Source organism: Tachypleus tridentatus, chromosome 2, assembly GCF_004210375.1.
Source record: "Tachypleus tridentatus isolate NWPU-2018 chromosome 2, ASM421037v1, whole genome shotgun sequence".
NCBI lineage: Eukaryota > Metazoa > Arthropoda > Merostomata > Xiphosura > Limulidae > Tachypleus > Tachypleus tridentatus.
The window spans coordinates 118839453-118864298 of NC_134826.1; the positions used below are offsets into that span (position 1 = coordinate 118839453).

At 29.2% G+C, this 24846-nt stretch overlaps 1 protein-coding gene across 5 annotated transcripts in view; it reads right to left on the minus strand.

Moving 5' to 3' along the window:
• E(bx) (nucleosome-remodeling factor subunit NURF301 E(bx)) overlaps positions 1-24846 on the minus strand; it is a 93524-nt gene that overhangs the window by 60975 nt on the left and 7703 nt on the right. For all 5 annotated transcript variants that reach the window (XR_013025390.1, XM_076490505.1, XM_076490506.1 and 2 more), the window contains 4 exons: positions 5150-5271; positions 4279-4484; positions 851-969; positions 22-229 (listed from right to left, as the gene is read on the minus strand). Coding sequence is in view for 4 of the 5 variants with exons in the window: in XM_076490505.1 (XP_076346620.1) it covers positions 22-229; positions 851-969; positions 4279-4484; positions 5150-5271 (655 nt within the window). In the remaining variant the exon portion in view is untranslated. The remainder of the gene's footprint in view (positions 1-21; positions 230-850; positions 970-4278; positions 4485-5149; positions 5272-24846) is intronic.

The window sequence follows — 24846 nt, forward strand, 5'->3', positions numbered from 1 at the left end:
AACAAACTAAACAGTAGTTACCTGAAAACTTATCAGCATTTAAATTTGTTTCAATATTAGTTGTGGTTGTAGTAGTAGTTGTAGTCATGACAGTGGTTACTGTGTTTACAGTATCCATCTGTTCAATACTTTCCTTTGGGCTATTTACTGACTCTTCAGTTTCAATTTTTTCACTTGTACTAATCACTGTGGCAGTTGTAGAAACAGTGGTAGTGATATCAGATGTTTCCTAAAACAAAATAAAAAATAGCACCAGCCTACAAATCAACAATTTAAAAAAAATGAAAAAAATATGGAAATACATTTCCAAACAACTAAATCAACCACAGAGAAAAGGTAAAAGTATGAAAATCACCAAAACTGCCAGAAAAGAAATACATCAATTTAACAAAAATATTAATACTTTCTCAATACGTTTTGTAATTTCAAATACTCAAGAAAAATTAATAATAAGCATACTGTCACAAATGCCTTTTCACATAAACTGGAGGTAATGGAGTAAGATCATGGCTTCAGAACTTTAAGTCAGGATAATACACACACACACACACATCTTTTCTTTTAAATAACGAAACCTGTTAATAAACCAATAATGAAAGATTTCCTTGAAAGTTTGAGAACACTTTTCCTTATTGTTGCTCTTTCATGAAAGGAAACAATATGAAACTAATGCCATTAAGTTCTGGTAATCTCATTTTTATAACTATGCACAAGACTATAAAGGAAGATTTTTCCATTACACAAAATTATTTTCAACTAACAATTCAAACATTTTTCAGGTGGTGTTTTATGAAATATAATTTTTCACAAAATTTAAAACTCAGAGTAATAATAAGCAAAAACAACTTACAATAGTTTGTTCTTCTACAGTTTGATTTTCCAAAAATTTATTTTCTTCAGGTTGTAACTTTCTTTCCTCATCTTTAATTTTCTGCAGAGCTCTTTCCTCTTGATGTTTGATAAGAGCAGCTGAAAAACATAAAACGTAATACATATAGTGCTTCAGTACAGATCTTATAAATATACATCTCTTCAATATACTCATACACAGTTAACAACACAGAAATACTTTCAATAACAATATATGTTCACAGATTATCCCAGTTTTAAAACTAATGTTAATATACTTAATTTAAGAAACATTATTAAACAAGATGTGTAGTTTTATATGCCAAAACTGCTGTTACACTGCACTAACTTCTTTATAATTAAATAATTTTGAATATTCACAAAGTAGTAGTTTTATGTAAACTACTTTGTGGTTATATAGTTTTATTACTTTTTATAGGTCAGACATATGCTAATTAAAGATATGAAAATGACAAAAAGAAACAAAATAATAAATACAGCTTTTCTTTTACTATAAATAGAAACTCTCAAAACTAACATTTGTTATCTTCTTCAACTTTAATTTGATCTAGCTTAAATTTAGAAAATTTGCATCTTTCAGTCTATCAAAACTGAAAGCATCAAAAACTAACTAAACCAAAGTCATAAACATTAGAAGAAGGTTATTAAAAATACTAACACTCTTAAATTTAATTGCTTTTTTATCATTTTATAAAATCAAATATTTTGCTGGCAATAAACACTTAGCCTTAGAACTACAACATACATACAAAATAAATATAGAAATAAAAATAAAATAATCATGTCAAACACTTGGAAACAAAACTGGAAAGAACTAGCAGTGCTAAAAATCCTAGTCTATACTTAATAATGAATAGAATTTCTCTGGTTCAACATTCATGTCAGTGTGGCTTCTACAGATAAGGGATTATTGAGAAGAAGGTTATGGATGATAACCTTACAAGATGTTATACGGGTTCCTTGATAAGGCATGTCAATAGAATAATGTGTGGGATATATAGAGGGAAAATAATTATGTTACCCAGGGACACAGGTGGAAGATAAACCTGAAAGCAGGAAATATAATAAAGGGAATTACTAGTATTGCAGTTCTTGTTGTGCATGTAGGAGCTAATGATGAAGTGAAAGGTAGATAAGAGAAACCAATTATAAACCAATAGGGTTGATAAACTCTATTGACACAGGTTACTGGTCAAATGTCATAACATTTCTTGACTCACATTTAAAATTTCATGGAACCAGTTTTTTATAAATGTATTCCAATGAGTTCGGTATCAAACTGTGGATTATAAATCAAATTTTAGTATTGTTGATTTATTAATTTAAGAGCAAATACTAAAAACACAACCCCTAAATACAGAATTTTGTTTATCATGTGGTATGTTAAATTAATCATTGGTTTAAATTAGATGTATGCGACATCCAAATATAAAGTATATAGTTTCTTATGAAACAGTTGGAAACAAATCAAGACTGGAAGGAACTGGTAGAGCTACTGATGATAGAGAAATCCTGCAGATCAATAAGCATATACCAGTTCAAAATTCATGTCATATTTGACTGAAGTATGAATTTTGAAATTAAACTGTGATATGATGGTTATATTTTCTTTTTTGTGTGTGCAAATGGTAGATACAGAACCATTTCACAGTCTGGACTCAGTTACGAAAGAGACCCCAATATACATGGGCACATGTATCAAATTCATGTTTCAGTCTTGCAAACGTAATTAGCTGTATATTATCCATGAATATATATGTCATTTGCACACACAGTAAAAAACATATTTCTCTAAATAATTAAAAAATTCTTAACTTAGGCAAGGCTGACATGCAACATTTACTGAGAGAAACCCTCCTAGTGAACAAATACTGGCTATCCTTAACATCATCAGCTCCTTTCAATTAAAATTACCTGTTATCAAACTTTTCATGTGACTATTTTACCTTTATCAAAAATTCTCTAGCTTTCATTTATTTGCTACTTTATAATAACTTATGATGATTTCATAATTGATTGTTTTTGGTTTTCTTTACCTTATTTTCAAAGTGTAATCAATGATTTGAGTGTTTCAGCAATAAAAAGCACTGAAAAGAAAAATCTCAACATCCCAAATAAAATGTTCTTTGATTAAAGCACTGTCTATTGCTCATCTATATTATCAAATGTAAAATGAAATCCAACAAAAACTGAACTTATGTTTCTTCAAAAAAAAAAAAAGGTTAAACGTATCAGTTAAGTAAGAAAACTATAAACATGAAATCAGACAACAAACTAAAATACACTGAAAGGCAAATCCCAAAAGGCATACTATCTTCACACCACAATGTGCTTTCTATAAATTCTTAGAACTCAGACATCTGAAGAATGTCAGAACAACAAGAAATAAAACGTACAAGTTCACCAAATCTGACAAAGATCCCAACAACTGAAGATAAATGGAAACTTATCCATGCAACTTCTGCATCAAATGTGATGTTGGAAGAACATGTAGGTTAAAACAAACTAAAAATAAAAATATGAAACTCTGTAACCCAAACACTTTTAAAAGATGAACCTTTCTTCATCAGGCAAACTATGTAAAACTAGATGTGGGAAAAGGTGGTTTCATAGTAGACCACCATAAGATCCTAGAAGCATTTTACATTAGCTATAAATATAAAATCTCAGGTTAAAAGTTATGACATAATGAAACCTTGAAACAGCACTAAAAAACACAACAATACGAGCACCTTAAATGATATAGTTTGCTAAATGACAGAAATTTCAATAACTAGAAATGAAAATTATAGACCCTATCTATACAAAATATTTCCTATACATATATACTAGCCCATTAAGATGAACTCAAAAAAATATTAATGTCATCTAATAATAGTTATGACAAAATTAAGTCTGACTGTAAAAAGTATTTTGAAACAGAAGTACACAAGCAGTATAAAAATCTAAGGTTAATTTTTACAAAAACAACTGACAACTTTCTATTCAATTCTGGATTACAATAGATGGGCAAGATCTATACATGCAGTAACCAAAATTTAAAAAAATAAAAAATTGTGTTTTGATAAAAACAAGCATGTTACTGCTTATAATATAAGCACACACTCAAACAAGTAGCAGGTTATATTTGAAAAGCAGCATAAACAAAACATGTAATGCCAATGTTATTTCACAATACGAGTCAAGGAATAATGAAAACACTGTAGCAAAACCTATTTGTTCTAAAAACTATTTGTGAATTTTAAGAATGCACTTGAAACATATATCTTATTTAGCCTAAATAAAATGAAAGGTTTAGAAATTACGTGATAAATTTCAGATTTTGTTATGAATTAATATTAAAAACAGGAGCACTTTATTTTAATACAAACAATGAAATTTTCAAAATAATAATAGAATGCCACTAACCATTTTCTACATCAAAGTACGACTTTCTGCTTCCTTTTGCTGCATTTGTAAGTTTTTCCGTCACATCCATTTGTCTGGTGATTTCTTCTTGTAATTCCTTGATGGTTCGGCATAGGTCAGCTTCAAAGTCATTGGGATCAAGAACATTAGTAAGTTCATCAAGTTGAGGTTTTGTTGAATAATAAAAAACTTCTCCATTTCCTTCACTGCAAAACAGAAAACATAATGTGTGTGTAAATATTATAATGTTGTGAATATTAACCAGAAAAAAAACATCATATTATATTTAAGATTCAATTACTGACTGAAGTTCTTTAAAAGATATAAATTATAAAACATTAAAAAGTGTCACAGTAATTACTATTAATCAGAGATGTGAAATGGAAAAGAAAAAAATCTCAGGATATTGTCACACATCACAACCAACAAGCTCAGCAGGGAACAAGTAATGCACCTTTTGATACATATCATCTGGGGGAGAGTCCTCTTCAAGCATGTCATTTTCCAAGAACCTTTTTTTTCTTTTCATTCTCACTACCACATAAGGATTTTAAAAGATGAAAATAAGATTTTCAGATAAAATAAAATTTAATAAAATTAATCAGAAATTTGCCCAACACCAGATTCCAACTGGTCTTAACATATGAATGTGAAATTTTGGTACAATAAAACATTTAGTCCATCAATACAAGATTTTATAATAAAGTAAAATACAAATATTTCAAACTTATTTTTTTTATAAGGTTTTAACCTTCTCCATTTGAATTTTGCTGACTGCACACATCTAGAACATACATGAAAAAATAAGTATAGAAGAAAAACTAAAATATTACTTCATAAAACAATAAAACTGATTGGTTATACTACTTACACAAAAATTCTTCTACATAAAAACCAGTACTTTCTTCCTTCTCTATCCCAGCCGAGAGAGTCCTGCCGACTTAAAAGGCCACTCCTTTCATAATCAGTGATACAATCTGTAACACCAGAAACCTGTAACAGAAAGAAAAATCACTACAGGAGAAATAAACTTTGAACTACATTGATTTTGATACAGCCAACATGTGGTGGATAAGGCATATCAACCCCCCAAAATAACTTGCAAGAACCCCAATATTTAGGCAAGGAGAAAAACTAAACACAAAGATTAGTCCCATAGGATGGCATGGATAGAATATTAAAGGAGAACAGGAGACAAAGACAAAACACATCTGATTAATCAAGTCTACAAATGGAGGAGGAGGTCAGGATAAGAACCCCCAAAACTGACAGGCAACATTAAACATATTCTATGACAAGACACTCACTATGTTATTCAGATTGTTGTCTAAAGTTATACAATTCTCTATTGATTATAGCCATCATGTCAGCAGTCAATATCTGTGGCACTAACCTTATAGGAGCTGTCAGTAAACCTGCTGTAGCAGTAACAGCGATGACCACCCAAAATTGCGAGAGCATAACTCACAAAGTTTAAAACTTGAACAAAAAGCATAAAGGCTAGAGTAGATAATGAGGATAAATTGTCACTTGTCACAATAGAATTAAAAAATAACAACTGAATCAGAAAAATAAAAAAGGAAGGACACACAAACATGATAACTAAATTGTGAGCAAAATCAAACATCTGCATAGTAAGACTACCAACTGAGAAGTGATTAACAAATGCATGATCAGAGGGCACTGCTTACAAGAGGGGTAAGTGTTCCACTCCTGTTGGTGGAGGATTGCTGTATGATCATTTTCAATTTGATATGCAGAATGAGGTCGTAGTTGCAAGACAATTGGCAAAAGAAACATTTATGCCAACAGATGGCAGTACTAGTTAAGAAAGCTTGAGAGAAGATAGATATTGTATCAGAAAAATGACTAATTATTCAAACTGAGAAAAAAAAAAAAAAAACTTTAAAATGTTTTTGGAACTAATATGTTTTATGTTCAAATTTCCAAATCCTCAGTAGTAATAAATTAATCTTAAAGTAAGTTTTCTTTGTAACAGCTAAATAAGTTTTTATAGTTCCAAGATTTTTTCTTAGGATTGTTTTCTTAATAAGCTGTCTTGCCTAAACTTCAACATTAGCCTTCTTATTACACAAATAAACACACTTGGTCAACAAATAATTTCTGTCAATGTTTATTATTCATAAAACTTTTACAAAGAGTAGATAAGTATTAATTCTTATAACAAATTGTAAATCTCTTTTATGGTAATTAAATGGCACACTTACCTCATGGTTCTTCACAAAAATGTTTCATATCAAGTAAGTTTTAACAGCAGTATAAACCTTTTAAATTTAATAAACTATGTTATTTTATTAAATTTGTATACAATTTTATTTTTGTCAGTTATCTGGCCTGTAGGTAATTCTAATAATCTTTCATTTGCTGACACAAATGATACACATGATTATCACTATATAAACGTGATCAGTTATTTGAAGATCTTTGTGAAATTATTTCACGAATAAGAATTTTTTGCATTTGTTTACTAAAATGAATAAATTAAGAATAAAACATTTTTTTCTACAGATATGTTACTTTAAATACTCAAGATCAGAAACCAGAAATCACAAACAAAAATACGGTAAATCCACTTCAGTGGTTTTAGTCACATCATATGGACAATCTACACTGATTTGTGGTTTATTTTTAAGAAAATAACAGAAGAAGTGAATATAGACCTAGCAAAAAATTATTTAACCCTGTTGCAGAGAATATTCTTTACTATGCATGACACAAAGTTTTAGTGTCTTACATTCAAATTTTTATCATAATCCCTTATTATTTATGTTAATTATATATATCCTATATAAACAATAAAAAGTTAAGGTTTTCATCTATCAAATGATGTATCATACAGAACTGTTCTGAACAAAGAATTACCAATTCCACTAAGAGTACAATCTTCATTTCCATGGGAAAGTTAATGGCAAGCTTGAATGTATTTGTAACGATTCTAAACATATAGAGAACCAGAAAAATTTAGAGTTAGGAGATATTGTCTAGATTTTGTGTGTTATCAATCCATGTTCTTTGGTGCATTATTTAATTAAATAGAAATTTAGTGCATTACTGTCATTAGTATAAAAAAAGAAATAGGGGTAACTGTCCTTGACAATCAACAGCAAGGAAAAGAAGACTAGGTAACTACTTTCCAATTTTTCATGCATGTTCTTTATTATTATAAAAGTAATTAAAAGGTAAAAAATAGGAATCTTTTTTAGATCAGTCAAGATTAGATTATGTAAAATAAATATAATAACAATGTTTCATCAAGCAATCATTTTGGTAATGTAATTTGATACCATAACATGATATGAATGTTCCCCAACTGATTTAAAACTTATGGTGGAGGTAGAGGTTAGACATGGTTCAAAGGGCAATCCAAATGATAATAAAACAATAAAATTTAATTGTGAATGTTACCATTTTAAATTTACTTAGGATAAACAATTGTAGTTTTATGTTACAATCTGAAGTTATTCTAGGGAGAAAAAGGGGATAGTTTAGATTTATTTATACTTTCTTTTCTGGTTAAGTGGCGAGTCAAATTGGCCAATCCCATTTAGAGATATAGTAGAGAAAATAAAATATAAAGTTTTACAAAAAAATCTATCAAATGCCTTTATCAAAGTTTGAGTAATTACATAAAGGAAATATGAGATAAAGAAAAGTATTTTTAATCTTAACATGAAAACTGCTTTGTAAATGGTGTGTGTTTATGTGTGTTTTCTTATAGCAAAGCCACATCGGGCTATCTGCTGAGCCCACCGAGAGGAATCGAACCCCTGATTTTAGCGTTATAAATCCGAAGATAATACCGCTGTACTAGCGTGGGGAGCTTTGTAAATGGACTATTCAAAACAAATAATATATTCATGTACAAATCTTTAGTTTATTAAAAAATACTTCAATAAAAAATGATCTTTTTGTGAGTGAAAGACTGACAAATTTGTGAAGATAAACACACTGTATTCAAAATTAGAAGTATTACATCTATAAAGACTTTAAATGAGTACAAAAAGCATGTTGAAAGAGTTAACTTTTTTTTTATATATAATGCACTCATTCTTACATGTTTTGTAGTTTATTTATTCTAATTTTAGGCTACCTTCTTAACCACAAGTTTCATTAAGAAAACATTTTTAGAAAAGACCCTAAATCAGTATTGAAATTTTTCAAATGGATACAAAATTTTTTCTATAAGAGGGTTAATACATTTTACTAAGAAATTCCACCCATAAATTCTCATTTATACAGATATGACAGTCTGTTTTTATCACATTTAAGGGTGAAAAAAATTCCAGCTGCTATTTCAGTTTTACATAACTTACATTCAGGAAAAGATATTTACCAAACATTAAAGTATGATCTGCTAACTCTTGTTCATGTTAGTTGCCCTTCTCTGCCCTTATTTGCAGTTGAACAACAAATGGAAGTATGTCTTGCATCATATTTCAGAAACTAACCAAATATGATTAACAATATTAAGAAATCAACTTATAATTTCTGCTGAAATGAAATGGACATCCTCCCCATATTGTTCGATCACAATGCAAAACAATAAAAAACAATCCAAATATGTAAACAGAGAATGCTAAGTACACTGTTAATATAAATGTACATGTCATAAAACTGCATGAACTAAATGATTTCCACAAGTTACCAGCTTGCAAATACAGTGAGAAACATGAACAAAAACAAAGGTAACGCGTGGCAGCTATTGACCAATTTTAAATTATTACTGTTATTCAAGTTTCCACCATCTAGCAGCCAAAATGACTTAGCCAGATGATGAACAACACTTTTACATTCTGTTTTTGATGTACCCCAGGTTGGCCCTGATGAAGAATGGCACATGTTGCAAAAGCACTCTGGTCATATGGTTCTGTATTTCTGTTTTTACATTCCATTAACTCTCTCAATATGGAGTTAGTTGAATTGACTAACCTCGTAACCACTTAGTACTCATTATAATTTTCATAATACAATTATTAATACTATATGTTTATTTTCACAAAAGTTGGCAGATTTAATAAATGCTACATGTCATTTGTGTACACAAAAAATCAGTTTCATGAAGTATTTTACTAAGGACATGTGCAATATATATCAAGTCTTTTTTGACTAATACAAATGCAAAGTGAACTATTAAGATTATAAATACCTTTCTGTCCTAAAAAATCTAAAATTCATTTGTGTAACCTAAAACATTCTCTAAATAAGTATAAAACCTTTTATATTTTGTCTGTTATTACCTCTATCATAATAATATATTTGATTCTCCATCAGTAGACAAATCAAAGTATTGTGAAAAGATGTAAAATCGAAAATAAATGAAACAGTTGTGCATAAACACAGAAAATAAATGCTTATTATTTCTCATTTACTTTCTATGTTTATTTTGCTGTCAACAACTAAAAGTGAAATTAGGCTATTAGACTGTTTACATGACACTATAATATGATACTTTTGAGAATAATTCATGCATGAAGAAATAAGCTAATTTCACTACTGCTCTGAGAATGTGTGGAATTTCAGTTTATACGCTCTACAGTGTTTACAATGACAATTATCTAGAGTAATTAAATTACACTTTGAAACTGTAAAATGTTTGAGCATTGGTAATCTTTCTGTGATGTTTGGAATCTGGCAGTATATCATATACACATTCAAAGATATTTGTGTAAATGATTATAAAATCCTATTTCCCTTTCAGCAAACTTATTCCTCAACTAATACGTTCAGAGCAATGACCTAGTCACCACACTTCAACAGTTTTAGCAAAATTATGATTTCTTCTTCTTCAAGTTACTTACAAATGACTGTCAGATTTATGTATACAGGAAACTGCTCTTTCTTTTCATAGTAAACAGTCAAAAGAAACAGGAGGAAAAAAACCACTGTCAGACTAGCTAAATAAATTGACATCTCAGCAAATCAGAAGTGAGAGGTTTTTACTTCATATAAAAATTTGTCTATATCTCAGCTCAGAGTTTAATTTGTTAACCACTATACACACATGGTTGGCATAATAAAATATGAAACTGAGTAATAAGAGGTGCCATGTGACAAACAAAAATTTATATTTAGTGTTTTTATCTTTATATTTCCTTTTAGATTAATTAAAACGTACGTCAACATTTGAATTATAAACTGAATTTCTGATTACAATTATTTATGTCAATAGAAGTGACAAGTCATTTAATAAAATTTTGAAAATACCTCTTTAAAAGGTCATGGCATGCACTCTTTAATTTGCCAACAGCAAAAGGGTTAACAATTATCAATTTGAAACTTAATTACAAATGTTTGTATGAAATATCATTCTGAAAGAAATGAGCATTTTAACTAGGTTAGTAAAAAGACTGAACAAAGATTTGTGAATGAAATAAAAACTTTAGTGATTCTAACATATAAAACAAATTCCTCACATTAACCCTTACGCAGCAGCCATCATCAACTGATACTGCTACTTACAACATTCCTACTGTTTAAGGGTTAATAACCACATGCAGTCAGATCAGATCTCTAATATGCCCACAAAACTATGGATTTACTTTCTGGTTAGATTCCTTCTTGGGTGCAGTACACTTTGATATCTCCAAGAAGCAAAGTTTCAACAAACAGAAAAATAACTAATTAGTGATAAAGAAGTAAATCATACTTCTAAAACTTTACATAAATAATTCAGAAGGCAGTGACCAATTTAGCAAAAGTAAGAAACTGTGTTCAATTGCTCTAATGCATAATATTCTGTATTCTAGATACTGAAGTTAAATATTACTATGTACTGTTTATGAAATGATATATACATGTTAACATATAAAATATAGTTTGGACACACAAAATATAGCAATAAAAAGAGAGATCATGAATATCAAAATATAATAATGGTTTTTCATAAATGTCTAAAAAATGATTAGGAGCTTAGTGTGGAATTGGCCATATAAATGCAACTAAAGTAATTCTGAAAAGAAAGCATAACAGAAGGAAATGTAAACATGTTAAAGGCTTCCAAGAGTGTAGCAGGTACAATAAATTTCAGTCCTATACAAAACTTTAAACAAATATTTAATCTTTACATGTACATCATTCAAAAAGGAATGAGTTATCTTATCAGGGTTGGTAAAACAGGTGAGAGAATTGTGAATGAAAAAAAAAGTTCATCAACCCAGCCATTTCCAAATCAACTTCAAAGAAATTTGCTGAGCATTTGTGGTATCTTAGTGAAGTGTTGACAGCCTCAGTGTTTTTTTGTTTTGTTTTTAACCCAAGTATTGTCAAACACAAAGTGAGCCATGATAAAGGCAATGAATGATAATGAATTTCAAAAAGGTATCCAAGATCCATCAAAGCAGATCCAAAGTTCAGACTTCTCTACTACCAATGATGAATGTCAAAAGTAGTATCTACTTCAAGTTGTTCAAGATCACAGGTGTCATTCCCCTGATTCAAACAAAAACTCTAATAACAAAGTAACTGGTAATATGGTACAATTATCATGATTATTAGGTAGCTAAAACATTAACCCTATTATTACTGATCACAAGTCAAAGAACACTTTGTGTTTGTTGATTCAGATTAAAAATGTTATTTAACTACTATTTTATGAATCTATGTCATTAAGCTTGGTACCAATCTGTAGATTATAACTCAAATTTTCCTTCTATACATTACTTAGTTTCTTATTTTTATAATAAATATTTAAAAAATGCACCTCAATTGATTTTTGTGTGGTATGTTGAATGCAGTACCAATTCAGATTAGATGTTTGTGATGTCAAAATACAAAGTCTATAGTTTTGTACAAATTACAAACTCAAATTACTTATGTTTAGAAGCTACAATATATAATATAAACCTTGTATCTTTCCTATTTTATGAGATGTCATTAATACAGTGAATCACACAAAGTACTCCCCCACCCATCTCCTCAGATTTTTTGAAATGGCCCCTTATATATGCTTAATTATATATACATAGCATGTGAATAACAAACTGAAAGTTCAGAATGTCCCATCATGGATTTATATGATATTGACACAATAAATTATTTTTTTTGGTTATAAAAAGCTAAAAAAAAACAATTATATTTCATTTTATATCCTCCATGTGTGAAATTTCTTAATGCTTCACAACTTCCAACAAGCAGCAGCCAAGTGCAAAGGTCATAAAAAGAGAATTGTTTCCTTTACTTCATTTGTGTTCTATGTTTTAAGTAAAATAAGTTAAAAATCCTATTTCTAAATAGTATTAATGTATTTACATATATAATGTATTATAACCAAACTGTGATTGTACTTTACAAAATACTGGTCCACTAAAGCACAGCCAAGATGGGTCATTTTATAAAAACTAAAGTTCAGTTTTATATTCTTGGACACAGTAGCACAAGTGCACGTGCACTGCATCATTGTAACTTCTACCTCAGCTAACAGTAGTTAAAAAGTCTTTATAAAAAATAATAATAATAAATCTTTATAAATGTACAATGTTATGACATTTAAGTTACTTAGATTAAATGTGTTTGAGTTATGATTTACAGTCATTCTAGAAAGACTTCTTACATTTTATGGTTGTTGGTCAAATCTATATAACACTTTCAGAGATTCCAATATGATAGTAAAATAAAAGATAAAATAGAAAGTTTTTTTCTTGAAAAAACATTTGATGGAGTTATAAAGATTTAACATGTGCAATTTCAGAATTCTTTCATGCATAAATGTATTTTTAAAGAAAATTACTCTGAATTTGGGCTAGTCAACATTCTTAAAGAAAAAATTAAAAGAAAAAAACTTAATTAAAATATCTTAATACTCAATTTGAAAACCTGATATTTTGTGTATTAAAGAGTTGTAATATTTACTAATAACCTGCAAAAGCTTGTAAACACATGTACAGATTACCAAAAATCATAGAAGCTGGGTGGATTACTCCAAACACATAATGAAAATGTTAAAGTGATGGACATGGGTTATATTAACATTTTAATGTAACCATAAAAAACTGGTTTAACACTCCTATAAAAAGTGGGGCCTAATAATAGGCCCCACTTTTCGTAGGAGTGTTAAAATTTGTTCTCTTGTAAAGTAGGAATAATTTCAAGAAACCAGTAAAATAATATTTGTTCAGCTTCAATCTTGTTTTATTTTATCATCATCCAATAACAGACCTGAAACAGTTAATGATGTAATATTTAAAAAAATTTTCAAATCTATGAAGAGCCCCTAAATATTTCATAACGTGCTTAATATTTTGCCTGTTAAGTTTTGTTATACAGTCAAAAAATTGAAGTGTAAGTTCACAAATTCCAACTAGAAAAATTTTCCCCCATCTAAGGACCATACTTATATCGCAGCTTTACAGAAGGATTTGGCAAGTTAAGTGTATAAATGGCAGATGGCTTTTACTTGTAACATATTCAAGTTTATGCATTTGGTTATCATAATTTGAACTATACTTGTGACAGAAACAACTTTTAAACTTTTGGAAGAAATAAGTTTTAGTGTTCTAATTGATCATTCTAGCAATCCAAGAAGAGAGCTGTTGATACAGGTAAGGCAAGTGAAGTTCTAGAAATACTGAATATAAGAAACAGGTTATAAATTCATTGTACAGGATACAGGTCACACCACATTTGGAACCATATACTTAGCCTTGGTCTTCTTGCATAAGGAATGACACCAAAGTGTTGAAAAGAATTGAAAAGCAAGCCACTAGGGTAACACCTGGAAAGAAAAAGGTTGTCACATGATGACAATAAAAGATCTCTACTATTTTCTCTTGGAAAAATGATATAATAGTGGATTTGGTTGAAGTGTACAAGACTGTTAAAGGAATTGATACTGCTGATGCAACATCTTTTAATGGTGAAAATGGCAGGATTAGGGGGAAAGAAAATATAAATTTTGGCAGATTTGAACTTATTTTCAGATAAAACAGCTTTATCTTTCTTACAGGATAGAAGGCCTTTGGAATGGGATGTCTTCAGATGTAGTGAATACTATTAATTTAAAGGAGTTTAAATAAATACTTCAATGATAATAGCTGGTTTTGAGGGTTTTTTTAAATGAAACATCTGTTGTTATCCTTAAACTTTATTATTATGAAAGCAGCAATAAACCATGAGCCAAAAGTGCACAAAATACTAGACAGTCAAAGATCAAAACTGCACACTTTCTAGTCTGTGAAAAAAAAATGTGGTCATGTTGATCTCAAATAATAAATTGTAGGTAAGTGACAAACATTTATTCATTATTCTACAATCTATAAAGATTGTCCATCTATTTTGTGTTAGAACTTACTGTACAGAACTGGTAAAACCACTTTCAAAAAAATGAGTTTAAATGGATGAGAAACATGGATGAATGTTTGAATATGGACAGCTATTTCAATTTTATCACCTTAACATCATGAATACAGGCTCAACAAAATGAAGAGGTTGAAAGCAAAATACAGAGAGTCAACATCAAATGAAAGTACTATTTTATGTTAACTTATAGCACAGATATCTTTATGTAACATGAAAGTTACTTTCACGTAGAATGGACAGCAGCTGCCGTACACTCTACAAAGATACTGTCACACAATTTAAAATAATGGAAGGAGATGACCCATGCCCCTCATATTCAATGTAACTCTTTAAAACTTATCATTGCTAGGTAACTCTGTTAGTGAACTGAATATCAAGTGATAACTATTTTTTCAAATATTATGACATTAAACATCATTTATCTAACAACAAAAATCAAGCAAAACATAAAAGTAATGGTGGACATAATACTGTTACACACAATATTCTACTTTCCATCTATCTAGTTAAAAAGTTAAAAAAAACTTTTCCACAGTTTTAGAACAAGTGAGTTACTAACTTTAGCTTTAAATACTAGATGCAGCTCGTAGCTAAAGTCTAAAGATATGATAATTTTCTTGAACTGAAAATATATTTCTGATAGATACTTCCTTCAACTCACAATATCAGAATTCCATTTTTTGCTGCCCTCAGTGTGCAAACCTTTTTACAATGCATGTCACAAGTCTATCGCACTCACTCTATTGAAACCAAAGATTCCAACATTAAATCATCAAGAGTCATCCCTCCATCAGCTGGGCAGCACCACCATCACGTGACACAGTCATTACTGAACCATCACTTTGAAGTCTGGCAGATGTAAGCAACAGGAGATTGTGGGGAAGAGGGTGGGAAATGTTAGAATAAGAAAATACCTATAAGTGCATTTTCAGTTCAGGAAAATTATAACTTCTGATATGGTACTTCCCACTTCTCACAAAAATAACAAGAATCCCAGATTGAAAAGGAGGATGGACCAGCGTATGGGAGGAACAGATGTACTCCACTGAAAGCATCCAAAAGATTGTTCTGTTTGTAAGAGAAACAGATCAAATGATATGAGAAGGGGCACCACACCACTTCTGAACCAGGTATCTTCTCGCCATAAACAGATATGAACAAACATGGTGGAAAATGAAGGAAACATATCGAAGTAGAGGAGAATAAGTAAGAAACATGCTCCCAATCAGAAAAAGAAATTCAATCCCACAGAATTAAAGTCAATAAAAGAGGATGTATCCCATGGTACAGAATGTCTAGGGCATGGCAGACTGTACTAGATAAGTCAACTACATCCAAAACCTCCTTGCTGGGTACTAACATTCATGTGAGGGTAGGATGATGTAGAATAAAATAAGTATATATAAATGTATAATGTTATGAGATTTCTTCTATTTAGTCTAAACATCTACGATTTCATGTTATAATCTGTTGTCATTCTAATACAAAAGAAGTATAATTTCCATTTCTTAATTTTTTTATAATTGGCATGAAATTGGCCAATTCTACTAAACCTGCATAGAGACTCGCATGTGAAAATAACAGACAAAATATAAAGTTTTTTTCTCAAGAAACATCTTTTAACTATCTGGACGTTACAAAGATTTTTGCATGTGAAGTTTGAAAATTACTTTGCATGCTATATTGACATTGTAGCATTTAATGACAATCTCCCAAATTTTGTTAATATTCACTTACTATTTTACGTTATGGCATGAAAGCTATAACAAACAAAATGGTTACAAGATCATTTTGATTTTATGTGTTCCTTTCTGTGTACGTATTCAGCAGAGACCTTTTGATTTTTACCACTTTTCAACAATTTTCATTTCCCTTATACGACTCAAACACAACTTCACCCTTTTTTATGTTTACCTTAAGTAAATGAAGTTCACATCCTTTAATATCAAGCATGAAATATTTTAGAGTGTAGCACCTGCTATACATACAAACTTGGATTTCAAAAAATATACATTAGGTAATGTTTAACTAAACTACACATGCAGGTGGGTCAAAGTGCATGTCATAACCTTTACAAAGTACTATTCAAAATTTAATCAAACTTTATGTCAATGAACTTGGCATCACAGTGTAGTTTATAACTTAAATATTAATATTTAACTTTTCATTTCTAAATTTCAAAAGAAAATATTCTACAAAATTTTGTCTTCTGACACTAATTTCCTCATTCAACTTCAACAATACAGCTTCTATAGTGAATAACCAATTAGTAAACTATACATACTGCCAAAGAATATATTCAATTTGAGCCTCCTAACACCCTGATTTGCTGAGATACCAATAAATTTGTAAATCCTACAAATGCAAGATTATGATATAAATGTCCACGAATCTTAAGTTTGTTTAGCTGTAGCAATCAAAAATGAGAGGTCACAAAAGAATAAAGCTCGACTGTTAAATAACGTTGTTACTTTGAGCAAAAATGGTAGTATTTAACCTATTTATAGCTTACTCAAAAAGTCATAATTATAGTAGTTTTTCAACATTACAGTTCCTGATTATTATTTTTATTCTAAAATGAATACTGAAAGGTACGTTAATTTGTTTCTGAACAATCAACAATGTAAAAAAAAAAAGTAGGGTTAGTGAAACACAGCATCCAAACCCAAATGGCCTGAACACAGTGCTGAAATTTTAAAAATATTTATTATATATTTTTAAGTAAATAAAATGTAATTACCTGAAATCAGTCAATAAGGAAGCTTATCTATAAGCGTTATGCGACGAGATAAACTGATTGTCCATCTACCCTAAACTGTACCGAAAACATGCCACTGTGATTTATTACTTTTCACACATATTGTCCAAAGTATAGAAATAAAATCAAAATTAAGAATGTAGATGTGAAAAAGATAGATGTTCAGACTTGCAGTAAAAATAATTGTAACTGTGTTACACTAAAGTCATTCTATTAAAAAAGAAAGAAAAAAAGAGGTCTTTCTGATTCATTTTTATCTTTTAAAAACTTTTCATTTCACTGTACATTCATGATTTTGTTACAATTGATATTAGGGTAGAGAAAATTAAACTTTTACTGGATAAAAACTTTTGATATCCATTTAGAAAGTGCTAGAAATTAGGAAAATGAAAAATTAATCTAAGATGAAAGAAGTATTTTTATTCTAACCGTTCAAGTTACCTTTCACTCGCACCTACTCAGGCTTCCAATAAGAATATATTTGCATAAAAACAAATTAATGTTTTATGATGTTGTGCATTAATTCCATATGAAATACAAACCAAAAAATATCATTACATGTATCTTGCTACAAAATTAATTGTGAATGAATATTTATTTTGAAGTGTTCTTAAACCATTTTTCTTTAAAGCCCCCATAAAAAGTGAGAAAAGTATCTTTAGTCAGGTAATAACATCATTAAAGATTATTGCTGTTAACACTTTTTAAGCAGTGTGATCAATAAACATCCCTGTACCACTGTTCCCATCATGAGTAACTTAGCTTCTTAGGCCAGTCATGAGGAAAGCAACAAAACTGTCATCATATTCCACAAGGGATAATTACAAATCAGTCAGATCAAAAGAGCTACACTCTCATGCAGCTCACATTTTTTTTTAAATTAACAATTTAAACTATCAAATTTTATTGCACAGAAGTGTATTAAAATGTAATAAGCCAAAAACAGAATACATTATAATCTTTCTGATTACTTAAAAAAATAATGTTATTCAAGCAAATGTATTTAAATTATTTCATAATTAAACTTCATATTAGTCCATACTTCTTCCATATTAATAACAGAAAAGAACTGTCAACTAAAACAGCTGAAGGATACAACTGAATGCATGTACACATGAATGATTAATGAAAAAATATACAACAGAGATGCTGTACTTGTACAAACATGTTGTGCTGTATGCATTCATGAACATCTGCAGCCTGCAAATTTGTACAGTTCTAATGATTTGGCAAATTGCCACACCAAAAATTAACTGTTTTTACTTTTTAACTCTGACACCAAACAATATGCTGCACTGTCAAAAAACAAAACAAAAATGAAGTATGTATATGCTCGAAAACTGAAACCGTGTATAAATTGCCATGAATAAAAGTAGCTTTTTTTTACTATTAATATATATCAACACAAACACAGTAAAATATCCTTCAGTTTGGTACCCTATTTTATTTGATGGAATCCAGCAGTTCTAGTAAATGGTTATGATTTCATAGATAAGTAAACTCTTAACAAGTCTGAAAAACAAAAGCAATCAAAGAGCTGGTACTATGTACCTAACTTTTAGCTATCACCAACAGTCCAACAGAGTTAATCTTCAAGAGCTAACAACATTGTCACAAGTATGGAAGATCTAAAGAAAGGAAATGTATTTTAATTTCTAATTAATTGAAATAAATAAAAGGTGATACACAAAATATTTAATGATATTTCTATATTTATTTGAGATTTAAAATTAATTCTGAATCAAAAATAACTTGTCTGGGAATTGGTAAACCTCTATCATGACATCAAACATCAGTAGTTTAGTCTTAATTTGTACTTGTAATGATTGTAGTGCTGCACAGGGATCCTTGTTTCACCATGTTATGCAAGTTAAAAGTTTTTGTACATAAATAATAAAAAAAAAAGACAATGTATGGTTAAATAACTAAAACACACAAGAAAGTTAAATACTTCATATACTGAAAATATAAAAGTAACAATCAATTTATAATAACCACTTTTATGACAAATTTTAAGTCAATAAACAAAGAAACTCTCGTACAGGTCGCTTTTTTTTAAATTAACAATTTAAACAATCAAATTTTATTGCACAGAATTGTTTGTGTTTGAAGTTTCCACAATTTAATGTAGTAATTGGCTACAAAACAAATGTAGATTTTCAATATACAGTGACCTACAAAACTTAGGTTTACAATATTCTATGTATTACCAGTTACAGATTTTTTATTAATACTTACCCATCTGATTTTGACATATCCTATGAACAAGACTGGGACATAAATGGGAGCAAACCAAAAAAACTTAACTATGCAATGTTTTGCAACATAGCATAACAAAATTACTCCATTCTATCATTTTTTATTGCACAAAGAAAATGTAGTGATTATTTAAATACAACAGAATCAGACACATAAATGTACATAAAATTCAATGCTCAAGTTATTTCACTCCAGTGAACACTTCTATAAGAGCAAAACGATGTTATTTTAAGTAAGCTAAATGATTAAAGAACCATCATTATAATATACTAACTATATGTGTTTGTTGTTTAACAAAATATACTACTGTCAACAGGATTGTTGGTTTTTAAGTTCCATTTTAAATTAAATAACTTTCTTAAAGTCCTTTGTATCTATATGAATAAAATAACATTATGCAATTTTATATTTAACTTAATGAAATTAATTTTATAAATGGATATTATAGCTTACACAACAAACAACCATTAAGAAGCTAACCACTTCAAATTTCATTAACATATGTGAATACTGATATAATGAAAAAAAAATGTACAAGCTCTTCCTCACATGTCATCCATAGTAGACTTTCACAAAAATTTTTTGAGTAGTTTTATCTTTAACCCAATAAAATCATTAAGATTGCCTAAATCAAAGAAATGAAAAATGTGTCCAAGTGTAGTATGTATAACCCTACCAAATTTCAGGTCAATCCATCAAGAAATGAGGAATGGCAATCAACTGAAGTGTTTAGAAGAAACAATTAAAAACAACATGCCTCCATGCAGAAACATAATTAGAAAACAAAGTTTTCAAAATATAATTATGAAGTATGAAAACTGTTGTCTGGAGAATTTGGTGTTTTAAACCACATCATGTCAGTACCTGAATGATGACATATTACACTAGTGAATAAAAACAACTGATTTAGCACTGGATTACTTCCAGGGTGTTTTGTCCTGAAAATATCTAAGTTTTAAGATTTCTTTAGTACCTTTTTCTCATGCCCCATTTTTTTTTTCTTTTCAAAAGTTGACTGTCCAAAATACAAAGTAATTTTGGTTTTAAGATTGAAAAGACTTTTATGCATTAGAAAATTTTCAAATTTCACATACAAAATCTTTATAATCTCCATATCTTTTAATTATCAATTTTTTTTAACTATTGTACAGTTAAGTTCAGTTGAGTTGACTGACCTCATAACCACAATAAATTAGGAAAAATAAAAATTAGTTTTTTTTCCAATCTAAAATGACTACAAATGTTTATTCAAATAACAAAATTACAGACTGTATACACATTTATTATTTTTTATTATATAACCTTTCAGAAGTGCCTGGCTAACATTACAGAAGTTGCAACGATGTCATGTACATGCACTCATTACCATGTGCAAGAATATAAAACTGACCTGTCTTGGCTGTTTTGATGGACGAGTATTTTGTAAAATAGTCACATCTAAGTTATAATATATTATATATGTATATACATTATTACTATTTACAAATATACATTCTTAAACTTATTTTTCTTAAAATAAAGAATGGTAAATAAAGAATTATAGTGAACAACCATCTTTACAAACTTTGTACTTTTTTACTACTTGTCACAGATTTCTAAACCATAAAGTTTTGAACATTGAGGAAGTGAAACAAAGTAACTGTTTATAAGCTTTATATATATATATATATATATATATAAAACCAAAAATCATATATTACTATATCAGTACCACAAAACTCTATTATAATGAATCAAGTTTAATAGTTAAGCTGTATCTGGGTCTAAAAAATAAACTTCACACTTACTAGTGTCTCACCTTACCATTTGGAATAGGGAACATTTTGAGCTTTTAATTGACTACACATAGTCACAGGAATTTTTTAAAAATTACAGACGTAGACAGGGTTACATTGGTTGATTCAATAAACATATTAATATTCCAGAAACTAGAAAAGGTAAAGAGGTTTTTGTTTAACATTGTAGCTTGTCAATATCAACAATGTGAGCATCTAATTCACAATAAACTAAACTTTGTATTTGGACATTATAAACATCTAATTTGAACCAATGATGAATTTCACATATCGGGTGACAGACAAAAATCAATATTTAAATTTTTTTTGGTCTGTTTACTTTTAAATTAATATAAATAAACTAATGTATAACTAAAGATTAAATCATAATCTACAGTTTAATATCCAACTTCCATTTCCAATAAAACTTTATGCAGTTTAATATCTAACTTACAGTTAACTAGAAACATCCATCAATTAAAAATACAGCACTTTAGTATATACAATGAAGCCTGACACATCTGCCATAAGCCATACTTTTGTACAAATTAAAAGTTAAGGCCATCAAGGAAGCTGTTGGTCCACCTTGGCCACCCTATCTACTAAATCAAACAAACTTTAGAAATAAACTTCAAAGCTACCCTTAAACATTCAAATAACTACTGAACCTTCCCTTAGTCTCTACTAAATCCACTGCACTCACCAAATTTGAAGGCAACCCCCTCAATAGAATTCTTTTTTAAGTGTAGTTTAACTTAGAACAAAAGTGAGGCAATCATAAAAATGAATATACTGCATAAAACTTTACACCTTAATTTGTCAATAAATGTAGAGTTTATTAAAAGGATGCCATTTTTTACTTCCAAACCATAAGTTATACATAGGTGATAGGGTTTAATTTTGTGATAATGCCAATGTTCTGTAAACAGGGTATAACTAGCCAACACAAATAATGCATTTGCTTTCAGTCAAAAATGCAATGGCAATAGATTAAGAAAAGCATTTGTTTGTTGATAATGCACCACACATTTTGAAGAATGGTTGGTAGTTCTGTAAAGCATGCTTGAGAAATAGACTATGCCCAATTTACTTTTTAATTCTTTCAATCAGGTAAAGAAACAAGTTCTGATACTATTTAGATTTGTCGACGTTAACTAGAAATTCAACTTTCTTGGAGGAGGGAGGCTTTCATTTCACACATTAAATATCCTCCTATAAAAAATCAAATTAATAAGAAATATCTCTCATTAACTAATCCAACAACAGCTCCATTAAATCTAAACACAACTGTAGAAGAACAATTCCTTCCTTGACCTTGTTTAACTAGAAACATTACTTCCCTTTTTGGAAGCACTATTTCTTAGTAAAGCCAGATATACCTACACTGTGGAATATTCTTTTCAGAATAGTTTTATATTACACCTTTATAGCTTATTATTTTGCATTATTCATTATTGTGTTCAAGCCCTATTTTACTATGTGAACAGTTTTTACAGTGAACATATATAACTAATAGCAGTGAAAAGTTATATTGAATTTATAAGTAGTAATTATCTTTTGTACGACTAAATGGATTAGTATGTAGGAACAGATCGAGAAAGTGTTAACTATGTCATTTTTACATTATGATATTGGTTTTTTTCTTACAACTTCTAGCAACAATCATTAACAGAGGAATGACTTTAATAACATCAACACATAAATGGATTATCCTTGATGCAACAACTGAGTAATTTTCTAAGTAGTAATATGCTCATTAGAAAATTAAGATAGAGAACATCTGCCCAAAATTTTGACAGTAACAATTTAAATCCACAAATCACAATCAACATTTATATTTTTATCAATAAGTTTCTCTATTTGCATATATATTTAAATTTTTACTATTTAAAATTGCATTTCTAAACCACAAAGATATAAAAATGTACACAATTTTTGCGAAACACGTTATAAAATATAGTGTTCTAAATAAATAATTTCCCATTATCTGAGACAACAAAATTACTGCTGAACAACATTTGTTTAACTCTGTGTTAAAATTTAATAGTCAAGACAAACTACACAGTCTTCAAATAGTGATACTAGTTATGAATGAAACAAACAAAAAGCAAAAGAATGGACCAGGGTCCCCTTACAAAATGTCTACATGTAGCTGAAATACAACAAAGAGAAAGGAGTTATGTTCTGCTCAAGAAGTTCCATGATAAAATCAAGATTCTCTATCACTTAATATAGTATTCGATTTAGAACAATGCAACACCACATTTGTAATTTTGTCAAATGAGTTGTTTACTTAAATTTGAACAGCTAAAGTTTACTGCAGATAATCATAATTGGCCTGAAGTTTGTGTGCTAAACAATCCAGCCTGCAAGTTTTATTTCATACTCTGAAATGAGAAATGACTATTTTTGGTCACTTCATCACATTGTACAAAAACATAGGTTTCTTTTTTTTAATTAGGTTTTTAAAAGCATTTGCTACACTGAAAATAGTAAATGTTGATTTGTTTAATAATGTTAATAGTTAAATCTTACTTCATTAAATTCAATCTAACACGTTAAGAGAATACTGGTACAAATGGAACATATCTATGTTGTGGTACCAGTTTGTCAGCTCACACTACCATTTCTAGAATGTTTTGTGAAATATAAAGAATTTAGACTGTCTGTTCCTAATGAAAAAAAAAAAATTATTCAACCTGCTCAAAATTTGTATTTCAGAACAACAGTGTTTGGATAAGTGATTGTAACAATACATTCTAATGAGAGCTGGTATGGGTATTAAAACTTTAATTAAAATAAAGTTTAAAACAATGTTTCTACGTATTCTTTGATTGTTTAGACAGAGAATTCATGATGAAACTTTCTAGAATGGACAGCAACTGCCTATTGTGGAGACGAAAGTGTAGAGGATGATGTTTCAAAAGGCAGAAGACTTTTGAAACATCGTCCTCTATACTTGCATCTCCACAACAGGCAGTTGCCAACCATTCTACAAAGTTTCAATGTTTATATCTTCTTAAGCCATCTTATATAAATTCTAGGTTGTGTTACCATATCCCACAAACAAAGCTAATTCTTACAAAATCATTCACAATCTGTTTCTCATTAAATAACCTCCATGCAAAAAGCTTTACACAAAACACAAGTACCCAACAGATACAATATAACCAGACAGCTTTCTCAGGTCTGACAATGAGATAAGATTCATTATTAAGCATTTATACTCATTATAAAATAGTTTTTGCAAAACACTAAGTCAAGGGTTGACAACATTTTTTGGGGGGCCAAGGCCAGAGAAAGAAGTGCCCCTCGGGTGGCAGGCCACAAGTTTTAAACTTCATAAGAATTTTTGTTTTCCAAAAAAGTATTTATTCAATAGTAAATACTATAAATTTAATGAGCCTCATCATCAGTAATATTTGAATAAAGAAGTGCTCTATTAAGTGATATTAGTAATCA